This window comes from Leishmania braziliensis, chromosome 32 (assembly GCF_000002845.2).
Source record: "Leishmania braziliensis MHOM/BR/75/M2904 complete genome, chromosome 32".
Lineage (NCBI taxonomy): Eukaryota > Euglenozoa > Kinetoplastea > Trypanosomatida > Trypanosomatidae > Leishmania > Leishmania braziliensis.
Window position 1 is genome coordinate 80,488 of NC_009324.2, and position 16,047 is coordinate 96,534.

The 16,047-nt window shown below is 57.5% G+C and overlaps 5 protein-coding genes across 5 annotated transcripts; all 5 read right to left on the minus strand.

Moving 5' to 3' along the window:
- Positions 1–830: 830 nt before the first annotated feature.
- On the minus strand, positions 831–3,143 carry LBRM_32_0260 (conserved hypothetical protein; the record flags this gene model as incomplete). The annotated part of the gene is made up of 1 exon (XM_001567335.1): positions 831–3,143. One exon carries the CDS (start codon positions 3,141–3,143, stop codon positions 831–833), a length of 2,313 nt encoding a protein of 770 aa, XP_001567385.1.
- An 819-nt stretch (positions 3,144–3,962) lies between these two features.
- On the minus strand, positions 3,963–5,051 carry LBRM_32_0270 (conserved hypothetical protein; the record flags this gene model as incomplete). Its single annotated transcript, XM_001567336.2, has 1 exon — positions 3,963–5,051. One exon carries the CDS (start codon positions 5,049–5,051, stop codon positions 3,963–3,965), a length of 1,089 nt encoding a protein of 362 aa, XP_001567386.2.
- A 1,229-nt stretch (positions 5,052–6,280) lies between these two features.
- On the minus strand, positions 6,281–7,882 carry LBRM_32_0280 (conserved hypothetical protein; the record flags this gene model as incomplete). Its single annotated transcript, XM_001567337.2, has 1 exon — positions 6,281–7,882. The coding sequence occupies one exon, from the start codon at positions 7,880–7,882 to the stop codon at positions 6,281–6,283; it is 1,602 nt and encodes a 533-aa protein (XP_001567387.2).
- A 1,981-nt stretch (positions 7,883–9,863) lies between these two features.
- LBRM_32_0290 (conserved hypothetical protein) lies at positions 9,864–12,938 on the minus strand (the record flags this gene model as incomplete). Its single annotated transcript, XM_001567338.1, has 1 exon — positions 9,864–12,938. The coding sequence occupies one exon, from the start codon at positions 12,936–12,938 to the stop codon at positions 9,864–9,866; it is 3,075 nt and encodes a 1,024-aa protein (XP_001567388.1).
- A 2,255-nt stretch (positions 12,939–15,193) lies between these two features.
- LBRM_32_0300 (putative dynein light chain, flagellar outer arm) lies at positions 15,194–15,466 on the minus strand (the record flags this gene model as incomplete). Its single annotated transcript, XM_001567339.1, has 1 exon — positions 15,194–15,466. One exon carries the CDS (start codon positions 15,464–15,466, stop codon positions 15,194–15,196), a length of 273 nt encoding a protein of 90 aa, XP_001567389.1.
- Positions 15,467–16,047: the final 581 nt, after the last annotated feature.

Genomic DNA, 16,047 nt, shown 5'->3' on the forward strand with positions numbered 1-16,047 from the left:
CAACTACGCCCTTTACAACCCGTTGGCGGCACAGCAGACAAGAGCCCTGTGCGTAATCTGCAAAGGGGGGAGACAAGAGCGGCGCATTACCGAGCGAAACGTAAAAATGAGGGGGATCGAAGAGAATTCGTGAGAAGAGTGAAACAGCCGAGTCGGTGGCGGTGGGACGACAGCGCGTATCAAAGGCGCCTTCGAGATTTGAGCGGCAGAGCCGCTATCATACGCTTTTATGCGTTGGTGGGGCATCGCACCTGTGGATCCCTTGGCGGTTCACTGCTCCCCCCTTCCCCCTGTAGTACACGCAGAGAGAGAGAGAGAACCTTAGATGAATGAAGTTTTTTGCGCTCAAACGGAGCACAGCGAGCAGAGTACATAAGACGCACAGCGCTGTCGCTGCTCAAGAACGTGCTGCATTCGGAGCTCACTTACCTTCGTACTCTCTCGCTCTCCCCCCTTTGCACGTCTTGCTTGCAGATGTGCAGCACACTACCCCTTTCCGGCGCACACGTCGTCATCTGCGCTCGACTGTGTGAGTGCGTGTATGCCGGTGCATCGTACGCCTATGCACACAATGCCCATTGACACCAAAGACTCCCCACCGCTGCGGCCTTACTTGAGACAAATTACGCTGTCGTTAGGAGGCGAATTGAAAACAAAAAGTACTAATCACGCAAGGGAGAGGCAGTGGAGAGCAGCCATACGCGCACACACGTCCACGCCCGTGTGCCATCTGCTCACCGTCCACCAACCGCATGCGCGAGTGTAGTGTGTCGCACGACAGCCCCTCAAGAAACACAGCCACACAAAAACCCCAGCCCCACCCCCACACTTCACTGAAGGACAAACTCAGACGTGCTGCAAACGATAGCAGGGGTGAGAACCAGCGATGCGATGTTGGTGCCACTGACGCTGGGCACGCGCACTAGCTGCATGCTCACCTGCACTACCCTCTCCGACACCCCATTCCACTTCGCCTGCGCCGTGACAATCAGGCAGAGAGGGCTCAGCGTTCCATCGCGTGCCACGGCAGTGGCAGCAGAGAGAACAACCCCAGAGCAGTTCACTGGGCGCACCTCCACGAGATCTCCCGCAGGGACGGTTGATGGTGTGTCGTGCGCATCTGTAAAGAGGTAGAGCACTACCCGCGCCTCGGTAGATCCCGGAGACCACGGAAGAGCGACTCGGCAGGGAAGGGCCGCCGAGTGCGCCAGCAACACACGCAGGGAAGCATAAGGCAGCTGCTGGGTCGCCGCAGAGGTCAATGCCGCGGCATCGCCGACGTACAAGTACACGTTTCTGGCGAGGAACAGCCCGGAGTGCGGGTCGTTCATGAACTCCCCCTGTATGGCCTCCTCGCCGCTACTATCATCGTCATCGCTGTCCTTCGTTAGGGCCTCCCAGACACTGGTGGCCGTTTCGGCGACTTGCGCAGCAACGGCGGCCTGCAGCTTGCCAGCGCCCTTTCGCGACTGTTGGGAAAGGGCGCTCCGCTTCCTCCTGTAGGATTCAGCCACAAGACAGCTCTGCTGACACCCGCCGACAGAGGGCAGCTCATCGGCGCACACGCCGTTCCCCATGAGGCTCGAGTCCAAGACGCGCACACCAGCTGCGAAGAGTGACCGCTGCCCGGGTGACTGAATGGAGGCGGCTAGCATCTTTGTCAAGGAGGCCATCTGGCACATGCCACCTGCAAGCAGGACCGTATCCACAGGCCCCTCAGCCCAGGTGTCTTTGTACTTTTCCGAAAAGGCTTGTAGAGCGTTGTTGAACATGTCCACCAACCCCCACTCGCTCCGAATGGCGTTATCCAGCTTGTTCTTCGTCATTGTCTGCGTGTCCATTAGGTCCATTCCTTCGTAGAATGCCTCCGCCTCCACCGCGACAGAGGTGGCTTGCGGGTTTGTATTGAGCGAAACCTTCTTTTCGGCAATCAGCAGGGCCAGACGGCGCATCGACCGTGGCGGGATTACCTCATGAAGAAGCTGGGTGGCTGGGTGCTCGGTCGAGCCGATGGTGGGCAGTGTGTGGTTGAGACGCAGCAGAGCACTGAAGTTGCGCGACGGGCTCGCGAAGAGGCGCCGCTGTTGAGTCATGTACTGCGCCGCCACCCTTTCTGCCAGGGCCACATCCAACGCGTCGCCGCCGCTGCAGGTGCCTACGGCAAAGTAGCCCTCACCCACAGCGCTGCTACCCTTTGTGAAGCAGCGGTAGGGAACGCTGTGATGCCGCGGAGGGCAGACAAGAGTCCCACCGCGGGAGCATAGCAAAGACAGGCAGAGAGAATGTGCTCCCCAGTCTACTACGAGCATATTGTGCGGAGCAGTGGAGAGGAGTCTCGGCACACGGCGCTCCTCCGTGGCGGCATCGTACGCAGCCACCACCGCCTCATCACTGAAGACAACACTGGTGCTCAGCACAACGGAGCTCAGATGCGACGACTGCACTGCCTCCTTCAGCCACTCCACAGTGCGCCCGCGGTGGCCGACATGGGCGCAGCCAGCAGTCCCGGAAAATGCGTAGCGCGGCACCACCAGCGTCAGAAAGAGCCTTGTCGTGCTCGATACGGCGTCTCCGCTGCCGGTGGTCGTCGTCAGTCCACATACGCCGTCTACGGAGTGCTCTTTGATGTGGTTCAAGAAGCCAATAAAAAGGTCCTCGGCAGAGATGAAGCTCGCGACCGGGTCACCGTCTGACCCTGACGTGTACTCGAACCCGAGCCGCCGCGTGCCAGAGGCAGCCTGGGTAAGCCGGCAGTGGCCCTGATACTTCTGCTTCGATGCGGCCTCGATTACCTGCAGCAGATCAGATGTGACCACCTCTGGCTCGGTGGTGTCGTCTGCCTCCGCCTCGCGTAAGTGCTGCGCGTCCGCGATAGAGGCAGCAGCAGCGGCGTAGGCGAAGAGGTAAGGCACGACTTTCTGAGGCTGACGCGAGTACTGGTGGAGGGCGTTGTCACCGAAGAGCAACTCTTGCTCCATCAAAGCTGCCACAACAGGGGTATTGCGATGGCCGCTGGAGTTGGCGATGACCTTAATAGGAGCTGTGTCAGGCACCACAGCCGTGCCGGTGGTGCTGCTCACCGGTGCGACGGCAACATAGCTGCTCGACGCGCCGAGTGAAATGCTGACGGCATACAACGACATGGTTCTACTTCGGCGGACGAAACAAGGAATTCAGCACCGGAGAGAGCTCCTCGAGACAGTGATGACCTGTGAGTCTGTGGGACTGATGATGCGTGTGCGTGCGTGTGTGTGGGGAGGGGGGGGGTGCCTATGTCTGTACGTGATACCGCCACACGCCACGCCCGTTGATGATGGGTTGGCGAGCAATGAAACGGAAGCCGGCAAACCCGGAAGAGAAGAAAGAAGGAGGCAAAGACAGTGCAAGAAAAGGGGGAGGGTGTTGCACGACGCGGCGGGGAAAGAGAACGATGAGGAGCACGACGACAGGCTTTTCATTCCTGGAGAACTCGTATGAAGGGGTGTAGGAACGAGGGGCACGAGATGGCAGTAGAGAGGCGCTCGTTTCTTGGTTAGCCTCAGCGCTCTGGTGCACTGCGTAGCACGAAAAAAAAAAGCGCTAAACATAGCGTCTATGTCTATGCACAAGTGTGCCTCTGCTGAAGTCGCCACAAACAGCCCGTTGTGTACAGCAACGGAGTGACACCTCTCCCCTCTTGCTTTTCCTTTGGGAGAGGGGTGGCAGAAAGAGGATGAGTGCCGGGAAACCGCAGAAAAAAAGTCGCTGCCGACGCCTATCCAGGTAGGAAACACGGTCCCCTCCCCGCATGCACACAGAGCACTCACCACGATAGAGCCACAGCACAGCTGCTGCTCGCCACGAGACCGCCAGACATCGGCGGGTGTGCTGCGCGAGAAGAAACGCAGGCGATGTGAAGAACGGACACCACAAGAGGAATCCTTAGGTAGGAAGAGGGGGAGAGATGCAGTGCCACCACTGAGCTACTGAGCGTCGAGGCTCTCCAACTCCTTCGTAATGTTCTCCAGAAACGTCGTTATTTCGTCCACATCGCTGGCAGAAGTGAGAACGGCTCGTTGAGCAACAGCGGGTGGCGCGCTCGCCTGTAGCCCATCCACAGGCGAGCGCGCCACGGCCTGCTGCTCACGGACAGCTCGTAGAGGTGGACGAGCAACCAGAGTCTCCTGAGCTGCCTCCTGATCATGATTGTGTTTCTGCGCGGCGAGGGGTTTGCTTAACCGAATCGACTCTAGAGTGTGCTGCACGTCATCCAGCCCAAGCTCCTTCATGGTTGCCGCCGCCTCACCGCTCTCAACGAGAGACGGCAGCTCAAAACAGAGGCTCTCCTTGTACTGTTGCAGTGCCCGCTGCGTCTGCTGGTGTTGCGCAAGCTGCTGGCGGAGGAGGCGGCGTGGTGTGGCAAATCGATGAGAGGAGCCGCGCTCGGAGCTGCCTGTTAGAGGCGCAGCTGTCACGGATGACCCTCCGCCGTAGCTCCGCTCGATGGCCGCGATAAGATCGTAGAGCTGCTCCTCCTGCCTTTTGAGGCGCCGCTCCAGCGTCCCCACCACCCTCGCATGCTGCTCCGCCAGCGACTGAGTCTGCTCCTCAACGCGCAACCGCTGACGCTTTTCCGCCACAAGTACGCGCCGCAGGTGCTCGGCTTCGCTGACGGCAGTACCGTTGCCGGTCTCGTCTGACGAAACCTTGTCCAAGAGATCCAACGTCTGCGACTCTTCCCGCAGTCTACCGCATACGTCGCGCAGGACGCTCGCCTGACCGGCAGTATCATTGGTGCGCTGGGTTGCAAGAACCTCGCGCAGCTCCTGGACTTCTTTCGTCAAAGAGGCGTTCACCGTCTCCAGCAACTGAATGCGATCGATAAAGTGCGCCTCCACCCTGCGCACAATGCGCTCGATTTCCAGTGTCTTGAGACTGGCCTCCTGCTGTCGGTCCCCTGCACTTGGAACGTCGGGGTGCGAAGAAATCTGTCCCTCATCCAGTAGAGCGGCAATGCTGTGGCTAAGGTCGACCAACTCATTAAGCATGTGATGCACCGAGGCATCCCGCATGCTGTTTCCCTGCACCGCCTGAGCCTGTCGCTCTAGTGCCGTGATGGAAAGCGCATGCGCTGCAATCGGGCGTGGACGCGAACGTTCCTGAGATCTGTACCGCTCCTTCTGCAGTGTACTGGTATTACAGCGCCTCGCGGACACCCACTGTCCGTGCGGGGTAGAGGAGGTCAAAGCGTGGAGCTGCGTGTAGCCACCTTGATGCACCGCGGGATGCCCGGTTGGGGTTGTGAAACACTTGCCTCGCATCGCAGATGCAACCCGCAGATGCTGGCGATACCCTCCTCACTTACTGGCGGATGATCAGCTGTGTATACGTATGCGAGTATGTATGTGTGTGGGGGGGGGGGGGGAGGAGGGATCGGTGTGCAGCTGTGACCAGTTAGTGTTACTCTCCTTTGGCGCACGTCAGAAAACGAAGTATGGAGCTGAGTGGGGGGGAGTTCTGCAGGGCTTAGAGACGCTACAGCAGCGCCTCGATGGATGTTACGTACACGACAGCACCAGCGCAGAGTGTGGTCAGCTGGACTCGCTAAACTATTGGAAGTAGTGTTGGTCCCCTCAGGAGTACTGAAAGAGGAGCAGTAAAAGGCAGAAGAGGTGAAGTGCGGCACGAAGAAGATCTGCAACATGAGCATGAGCGCAGAGACGCTTCCTTATTTAATTAGGAGAATACGCATGGTGCATCCCAAGTAAAGAAACTCAACGGATGGAAGTGCTGAGTGAGCTCACGTCATGTGTGGGTGTGGGTCTGTGAGTTGCTGCCGAGTGAGCATCCACAGTAGTCCATGAGTGCGGACACTAGAATACACCAGAACAAACTAGCAAGGCGCAACCAGCAACCCTGGGGCATCGGCACTGCTTTTGGTTGGGGAAGAGGTCTCGTGTAACACATTATAATCAGTGTCTCTGTTGGCTCGTCTGCTGCACAGCACAAGTCATACTCCAATACGTAAAGATCAAACAACTCAGCTACCCCACAAACAAAACTCTGCGCAGAGGAAAAGAAGACGCAGACGCGCACACACGTAGACAAGCACACAAGGCACGAAAGAGGTAAGAGGAGATTGTCTTCCCACAAACTGATGTCGCCACCGCCGTGAACGAGCAGCGCGCCACATGCGTGGTGCATATATCTCTGCCCAGAGAAGCGGCGGCTGCATCATCACACAGTCCACCCACTGCCTTTCCTCTCCACGTGTGGCATCTCACCGTTTTACCGAAGCATACTATGAATCGCTCTTCTCATGCCTGTGCTTTTTATGCTTCTTCTCCTTCTTGTGCTTTTTCTCCTTCTTGTGCTTCTTCTCCTTGTGCCTCTTCTCCTTCTTGTGCTTTTTCTCCTTGTGCTGCTTCTCTTTCTTGTGCTGCTGCTTCTCGCGCTTGCGCTTGCGAGAGTCGTTATAGCCATCATCGTCATCGCCGCTATCGTCGCCATTGTCGTCGTCGTCAGAGTTGTCGCCGTCGCTCGAGTCATCGCTCTCTTCCTCCTCATCCTCCTCGTCACCCTCGTCGTCGTCGTCGTCGCTAACAGCGTCAAGACCAGTGCGCACCACCTTTACCTTGGTAGCGAGGTATCGAAGGAGCCCGTCCTTCTCCTCCTTTGCAATACCCGAAAAGACGTACTTCTCCTCGCCCCTCGCTCCAGCGGTGAAGATGGTGAGCTGAAAGGTGGCCTGACCACTCTCCGACTCGTCCAGCTCCACACGCACGACATCGTTGAATAGAATGCGGGTAGCGGGGCGGTGCAGGTAGAGAAAGCCGCTGTTGACAACGTACAGCAGCCCCTCCGACCCGTGAAAGAAACAACGCATCGAGGACTGCGAGTGGCCAGTGAGCACAGACTTATACTCCTTGTTGATGCCGCCGTACGCGGGCACCTTGGCGATTGCTTTGAAGGTGCGAGTGAGAATGTCACTCACACGACCGCTCATCGTTGGCACCAGTGACGGCACCTCGCCCTCCTTCACAGGAGGAAGGTGGAGCGTCTTGTCGATCTCGTCCTGTGTATTGAGCTCGCAACGCCACGGGTGCTCCTCATCCAGTGTCAAGCCGGCAGGGCAGGAGATAACAACGTGGTTGTACGCTGTCGTGCGAATCCTCAGCGGGTTCTTCAGTATCAGCACGACGTACTGCGGCACGCTGTTCGCGTCCACCTCCTCCGCGGCGGAGAAGTACACGGGGACGTCGCACAGGAACAGGTTCTGAATGTCGGAGAGGGGAAAGCTGAGGAGACCGCTTGAGGCGCCCTTCCTCTTGTCCTCCAGAACCACGTTGTAGTTCGAGATCACAATCTTATACTTACCAGACGGGTACGAGAGAAGCACGTCATCGAAAGTCGCCACCACCTTCTCATCGGTATGCTTAGCTTGACCACTGCCCATCGCGGCGAGAGCGAGCAGCTTGCCGTCCTGGTTGCCACTGTCGTGACCCTGGAGGAACTGCTCCTGGTACTGCATCATGCCGCTCTGAATATCTTGCAGAATAACTTTGCCAGCCATCTCTGTTTCTTCATAACCGACGCACACATTGGGCACGGCGAAGCGGATTGATGTCAGCTCCAAGTCGCCTGCACCAACTGTCGGCGCAGGCCGCATTGTGAGACTCACGTCATTCTTGGTGGTACCAGAGGCACTTGAGATGGCGGAGATGGGAATGCTCAGTATTGGATGTGGCACGTAGTTGGGGTTGTCTTTTGCCCTCCCTTTCGGCAGCGCGAGCAGCTCAAGGACAGACTCACTTTTCCCCGCCTCCATGCCGCCCTCGGCCTTGACCTCCACCTTGGCCGCTGACAGCTTCAGCTGGCCCCAGTTTTCCAGTGGAATCCACATGTTTCGTGTACAAGAAATACGCGAGATGAAAGGAATCAACAGACTGCGACTCGTCTCCTCCACGTCGGCCACAGAAAAAGTAGGTGAAACCCTGCAGGCCTGCTACAGCTGCAAAGCAAGCAAAGGAATCGGCACAGTGCAGTGTAGGGAACGGCGGAAAAGGGGGGGAAGTTGATGAACGAAAAAAACACGCGAAAGGTGGGTGGCGTCTGCGGCAGTTGTGACGACTTCCGCGTCGTCACAAAGGCACGTCGTGCTCTATGCGTGAGCCCAGACTGAAGGCTTACAGCCCACCGCTCACGTCGCTCAGGTGGCAGTAACGAAGTGAAGGGGAGAGCGGAGTCTGTGTGGGTCCTCTTGTGCCTGTGTCTCTTGAAAGGGAAGCGGGTGCGCAGTGTATACGTAGATGTATGGGGGTCGGTATGGCTATGCCTGTATGGATGCACGCGCTCCGCTGCTGTGATTCTGAGCGACAGCACAGAGGAAGCAGGCAAGAAAGGAGAGAGACGGCTACACCAACGTCAGGGAGTTCAGCATCGTCACACACACACACACACGCAGAGAAGACAAAGGTGGATTGGTAATGACAAGTGAAGAAGGCGCAAAACGCAAGCACGAAAGTCAGCACGGCGGCAGCGACATAGATACGTGGAGTGCGGCAGCAAGCGAAAGGCGACGCGATGGCTACGTGTGTGAGGGGGGGGGGGGGGGTAGAGCAGGGAAGAGCAAGAAAGGATAACGGCATCACAGGGAGTATGCACCTGTCCCTCCGCAGAAGGGTAGGCGTAACGCACGTCGGAGTCTCACCTCTTACCAACGCAGCACCGCCTTGCAGTGTGATGTTGAGGAAGAGCTACGGAGATGGCGAGCTAACTCTACGTCCACGACCCGTAAGCATGTCCAACAGTGAAGCAGGAACACAACACAGCGGTTTCTCACTTCCTTCTTTCCAGAAAAAGGTAAGCCCTGATGACAGGGGACGCCCCAGCGCGGCCTCAGTGTCGAGTGGGTCCCCCCTTCCTCCTCTCACTCTGCGGGGGAGGGGGGGTCAGACAGCCACCCCGCCACCTTGCCGAACCGCTTCTGGTGGCGACAAGGGCCAGGCACCTAGGACGTGGGGAGGGGAGCCCGAGCGTCGCATCGCACCGCATGCCGACAGCCCGGTCGTGGATGGCGATGCGCCGGCGCGACCTGCGACCGCGAGGACGCTAGTGCCATCCGTGTGCTAGACAGGGTGGCAGCGCAACTCGAGCGGCACCCCGGACCCGGGGCCTCGCTGCGGGGGCGGCCGGCATGGTGGGCGCGGCTGCGAGGCGACCTGTGGTGCGGGGTGTGTGGGTGGGCAGAATATGAGCCTGAGGCCGTGCTCGGGTAGCTGGGTTGGCGCACTGCTGTACCGCGTGCATGCTGCTGCTTCGCAGCACGTGATGGGCCTGCGACGAGCTGGGGAGCTCGAGTGGAACTGGAGCTCATGTTGTATGACCGAGAATGAACACGTGGAAAGACAAACGAAGTAGGCAGGAGGAAGGAAAGGGGGTCATTCGCGACAACTTCAGTCGGCCACCGCCAGCAGGAGGACAGTAATCGCACACGAAGAAAACAAGAAAAACGCAGCACAACACAAAATCAATGGAGGCAACAGAAGGTGGCAAGGGGGGGGGGCGGAAGATGAAACGCGAACACAGAGAGGAGTTCTTTGAGGTGGGAAAGAAGGTGTCTTGTGCTACACAGCGAGAAGAGAACACAAGTAGATGAGGGATGTGCTGAAGAGAAGAAGCGACGTGCGTGCTGCCTACACCACCTAAAAAACTGCGGAGAAGCACAGCAGAGGGCATGCCAGGAGTGCTTCGCAGGCAATAGTCAGAAAAGGAGCTCTATTCTCACGCATCATCATGCAAAGACGCGGCAAGTAAAAAAAAGAGAGCGCACACGCACGTACAGACACACTCAAGTACGCACTATTGTTCACAAGATGCGCCCGCTAATGCATCACGTAGAGAGCAGTCAGTACGCCCAGAAACAGGAGCAGTACGATCACCGCGGCTGTCGTCTGGCGGGTGGAGGTGACGCTTGTCTGCAGAAGCGGAGGAGGCTGCAAGACAAGGTAGAGGAGAGAGCGCGAGATATCGCTCGTGGTGCCGGGAGCAAAGCCTGTGACTTGAGCGATGGCAAGCTGCACAGCAGGGTCTTGTTTGCCCCAGCTCCGCAGGGCAGAAATGTACACATTGCCGCTGGGAGAGTTAAAGTACGGCGGGAAGAGCGCCCGTAGGAACGCACCAAAGCGTTGCGCCACTGTAGGGATCAAGTATAGTACGTAAATTTCGTTGACTAAGGAGAGGAGCTCAAAAAGTCGGCAACGGGTTTCGGCTACTCCAGCAACGACACCGTGCTCCTCTTCATCCGTGCAGTATGAGCTCGCGCCATGGGCGTTGTGGCCCGCCAACTGAGCGTTAAATGTGAGCCGAAAGACATCCAGGTCAGCCATCCAGCGAAGTTTCAGTTCCTTCCAAAGGTCTGTGTCCTTCGACCTCTGCTCGGGGAGCGAAGCCGCGGCATTCAGTGAAGTTTCTGGGGTCTGTGAGGGTGTCGGTGTTGCATTGGGAGTATGGTTCAACGGAGCCTTTTTGTTTGTGAAGGATGTTTTGTTGCGTTCTGGTGGCCTTGGCAGCCAGTGAGCTAAAATCACCGACGGGGAAGACGGCGCGGTGGTGCGCTTGGTGACGGCATCCAAATGCAACTTCTCCGCTCTACTTTCGCCGATGTCACTAGCGCCCTCCTCGGTCTCGCCTTTTTCCTCCTCTTGCAATGCGTCTACAGTGGCTCCCTCGGCGGCAGCGTCGTCGTCGACCCCGCTGGCGTCACCTTGCAGATACGGTACCCCTTCGAAGCAGAGGAGACCACGGAACAGCGGCAGGTTCATCCAGTGAAGCTCTATTGGGTGGGCTCTTCGGCCTCCGAGGCGTCTGTGGTCCCTGTCGACGGTGCCCAGACTGCTTCGAATCTCCGCCTGTTCCTCAGGCGTGAAGAACGAGAGCACGTGTTCATGCCAAGCAACTTCGTGTCTGTACCAAAAGCTCAGCTCCGCTATCGAGTTTCGGAGGTACATTGCGGACTCGTCGATGTCGGGGTTGCCGCGCAGAGAAGTCGTCGTGGGCCGCAGCACCTCCTCCTCCAGCAGTCGCCACAGCTCCGTCGCGTTGTTCGGGCTGCCCTGATTGCGCGCGCGCAGAAGTTGCACCTCACGCTGACGGTAGTGGAGCATTGCGTTGGCCACCCGCAAGGCCGTACTGCGACGACGGGCATGGTTCGCCTCCAACGGTTCGTTGTGCAGAAGACTGCCCACGAAGCGGCGCAGCATCGCTACGTGCGCCGCCTCCTCACTCGAGAACGCCTTGGCCGCGTAGTACTTGCTGCTACCTGGGACACTGTGGAGTGCCTGGGGAGGCTGCATCCAGTGCGAGGCACGCTCTTCTCTCGACTCCAGCTTACGGTAGCGGTCCATGAGGAACATGCTGCTGAAGGTGGCAAACACATGCTCTGTCACCTCCACTGTCTCGAGCAGCTCTTGAGTCACCTGCCGGCAGCTGTGGCGGTCTTCGTACTCGGCGGCCGACACCCACTCTGTGAGTTGGAAGTCCTCGCCCATCTCCTCCGTGTAGATCATCCACGCCGCTCCCCCCATGGAGTCGTGGTGCCCGTCAGTCGAGGGCGTGGGGGCCGTAAACAGTTCCATTGCCGGCGCCGATCTGAAGCTGGTTACATCATTCCACCCAGACTGCATCCGGTGAACCCAGCGCTGCACACCCGACCTGAATCGAGACAGAGACATCTTGTGTGGTGCAGCCCTCCGCCGCCTGGCCTTTTTACAGGCTTCGCCGTTGCCACATTGGCCTACGCCAGTTCTGGCGGCACCGTGGTTGCCTGCGCGCGACTTGTACGCCCCTCTGCGCTGTGAAAAGAGCTGCGCCCGGTCGGTTGTCGTCTTTGGTGTACCGAACGCGGACGACATGATAGACGGTAGCGGTGGGGACTGAGTGCCGCTCTGCTGTTCACGTGCGATGCGCTGTGCACGATGACCACGTAAGGTGGCCATCTTGGTCTGGAGCGCGACATAGCGCTCCATCAGTTCGACCGCCGCCTGCTCGAGCTGATGCATGTAGGAACGACTCTCTTTCGACAGGTCCTTCCGTCTCTTGTTGTACTGCCGCAGACTCTCCTGACTGTTGTAGGACTCCAGTTTGATATTGACGTCCGACAGCGCGTGGATGTCGCGCAGCAGCTTCTCCGCGGTATGCGAGGATTTCTGGACGTGCAGGCCACCAAATCGGACATAGTGTCGAGTGAGCAGAGCAAGCATGACAACGACCAGCACAGCAGCAACATACTGGTAGACCTTGAGAAAGAGCCGCGCGTACTTGCCGGACGTGGCCCTTGGGGGGCTTCTGAGAGGGATGGTAACCAACTTGCCGGCAAGCTTGCTGCGCGACGAGGTCGATGGCGTCGCGCGCCTTGCAAAGGACAGTCCGACCGTCGTACGTCGCGTGTCGAGCTCTGGATTGCGGCTGGGTGTTGTGCGGGAGTTGTTCAGGCTTTCGTCCTTTGGTGCGTCCGAGGATGAGGAACTCACTTCGCCCTTCTCATCAGCCTTGTCTGTCTGCGGCTTTGTTGTGGCCGAGGATCCCTTCTCTAAGTCATCCCGTGCCTCATCCTTCTTGGACCGTTCCGAGGCTCTGTACTGCTCCATGAAGTGCTTGATCTGCTCCTCCGCCCCGAGAAGATCGTGAAAATCATAAAAGAAGTACTTGCGAGAGGAAAGGAAGCGCTTCTTCTGTGCGGAAGGGGTGGGCGACAGCATCACAATAGCCTCGCTGCGCTGCAACACTACCACGAGCACGCTCGTCGGCACCCCCTTCACCTGCTGCGTCTCGAGGCGGATTCGCTTCACATTGCTCCAGTCTAGGTCAATACGAAAAACAGAGGAGGTGAAGTAGAACTCCTTCTCCGTCGCGACGAGGTTGCCGCGGCAACTTTGGCACTGGCAAGAAAAGGTAAACATGATGGGTGAAGAACGCTCTGCGTGCGCCTACCACCCGTATGAAATCCCTCACACAACGAGTGTGTGGGTGTGAGTGTGTGTGTGTGTGTGTATTGTAGGGCTTACCACAGTGAAAAAAAAAAAAAGATGACTCCAGTGAGAAGCGGAAGGCCTGCACGGATATGCAGTCGCCTGCCTGCGGACGCGCCACCTGAGGCGGTGCGCGCAGCACAGAACCCAAAGAAAAAGAAAAAAGAGAAGACGATAAGTCGAGAATGGGGAGAGGGTAGGGGGTGAAGCACTTCCGGGGACAGGGGCACATCATTGCGGAGATGGCGGACACCTGGAACGGAGTGCAGAAGAGCTCCGTACTCTGTTAAGAGTCCGTAGCTCCGCATCTCTCGCTAGTACACATAACAAATGGCATGGCTCGCCTGTTTCCTTAGTGCGCTGGTACCTGCTCATCCTCCAGCACGGACAACGCACAGGTGCTGGCAGAAGAACAGTAGGCCCCTCCAGAAGACGGGGAAGGAAAACAAGAGAGGCCGCGTGCCACGGAAGGGGGAGAGGGGTAAGGCGCCCATCAACAGGGCTGTTTTCCATACAGACCCGAGGCGAGCCGTAACTGCCATTTGCTAGGTTGATCGTCTCTGATAAGCGCTTGTCTCAAATCGCATTCTTTTTTCAGCTCTGACTAACACAGTCCGCGTTGGAGGTTACATGCAAAGATGAAGTGCTGCCGTGGGGGGAGGGGGGAGAAGGAAAAGCAAAAGATGAAAGAGGAAGAACAGTGAAGAGAGCGCCAACGAGAGAGGGGGACACTGAGTCAAGGAAGGAGCTGAACCTGGGGTGAAAAGAGAGCACAGTACAACCGCAGAGTTGCGCCCTCCTCCTTTCTATTCCTCGCCTTCACGGTTGCCTTCGTTTCGTCTCAAGAACTTGTCCGCTCAATGCAAGACTGAGTCTCGAGAACCTCCTCTTTCTCTCCTTCCCTCTCCGCCTGTCTCCGTCATAGCACGATCTCTTTTCGTTCTTGTCACTACTGTTTTGCGTGCCTCTTGCTGTTCTCTCTTCCATATGCTCTATCCTTCCATGAACGCGAGAAGAAAAATGTGCGCAGAAACGCTCGCACGGGGAGAAATAGAGAGATGCACACGCACACAGAGACGTGGATAAACGCAGATGAAGAAGGGGAAGACAACGGGCGGAAAGTTAAATACATAAATGTCCTTTTTGTTTGTTTGTTATTCTTCGGCCAATGACCTCTCCCCCGCACTACCCCCGCCCCTGTCTCACTGTCGTCTTCTATGAGGTCTCTCCTTTCGCGGCTGCACCCTACCCGACTCCGCACACTACTGCACTGCTGAGCACACGCCCACATACGTCGGCACTATTCGGAGGCGTCGTTGCATTACGCACTCTTATGCAGCAATGTTTTTCACGAGTGGATAAAGCGCAGCAACGCCAGCGGCGTCCAAATCCACAGCACCAGCGCTATTTCTCCCTTTGTGTGTCGAGTGAGTGTCAAGCTCGGTAACGATACAAACTCCTCTGCGCACAAAGACAGACAACGCACCAACAAACCATGCGAATCGACAAAGAAAAGGGAGGCGAGGGCAGCTACGTGATGGCGGTGAGCGAGAGAGGGAGAGAGAGAGACGAGGGGGAACGAGGAGGATTTGATGTGTGTGTGTGTGTTGGGTGGGGGGGGGGGGGGGGGAGCAGACAGAGACACGCACACACACACACAACAGCGGCTCAGCAAGCAAAAAAAAAAGACAAGAAAGTGCGCGAAAGGAATTTCGGAACGGAAAGGAAAAAAGTGAGAGCACAAGCACTCAATGGAGGCGTGCCAGCGGCCCGCACGCACAAACCAAACGCGTGTAAAGAAGCAGCAGGCAGAGAAAGCGAAAGTCTATAGAACGACTCCCATCATCTTGTTGTCCAAGATGCCATCCCTCCTCGCCATTCTCTAGAGTGTATGTGTGGGCACGCCACACGGCGTGTTTCGATGTGCCCTCATCGCAGGCCGCCGCAGACAAACACGTGAAATGGAGAGAGGGCTACGATGGCTGCGGGAAAGGTAAACCCAAGAGCGCGGTGCCACCCCACTCGCCGAGATTGCGGCCGGCTCTCCATCGCATCTCTCGCCCTGCTCTATTGTTGGCGGGTAGGTGTACCTCTCTGTCGATGGCAGATCAAGGATGAGGGGTGTGATGGACGGCGGCGTGAGTTCCTCCTTGTGCTCTTGTTATCCAATAAGAAAATGGTTGGCCTTACCCGCACTTGAAGAGCAACACAGCGACCTGGCCGAGGTAGAAGTACAGGAAGCAGTGGGTGTCGTGTGTCACGAAGCTGCCGAAGTTACGGCCCACAATGCAGTGCCACGTCGGCTGGTACTTCTTATCGAACTCCTTCTTGATGTAGGCGGCGATATCCTTCTCAATGTTGAACTTTTCCATTGCCTGCAGCGTCACCTCAATCGCGTCTGCCTGCATGTCCTCTGGCATGTCGGCATTCTTCACCGTGGCCTTGTGATCGTTGTACATGATTGCGGCGTGTACAGAGAGGGGGCAGTGCGTAGAAGGAGTCGTCGCACTGAGGAAGAAGGGAGGTGGGATGGGGAGTGGGGTTCGAAAGAGTCAGCTTTGTCGATCGGCAGATGCTCAAAGACCAAAAAGGAGGGCGCCAACGCAGAGAGGCGGTGACAAGGATCTACAAGGAAACTCAGTAGGCTCTCTCTCTCTTTGTTTGCCAATAGGGAAGGGGGGGTTGGAAAGGCGTATGTGGAATGACTGCTTGAGCGCAGCGTAGCGTGAGACAGTGTGTCGGTGAAGCGAGAGCGGCGAATTGTCCAGCAGGCAGAGGTGAAGGATGAAGAGTCAGTCAGCATAAAAAAGAACACCGCGTCGTCGGAGGTGGGCAGAGGTAGGGGGAGCGAGCATGTGAAGGAGTAAACCAAGAAACGGTCGGAGGTCAGAGGCATCGCTTGGTGCGAGAAAAACAGTTGCGGCTCTGCCACGGGGTCCAGAGGGCACCCACTACGAAAAGACATTGTCTGTGTGACTGTGCGACACGGCAGAGTATCCACGCACGCCGTCGCAGCACAGTCCCATACACAGCAACGAAT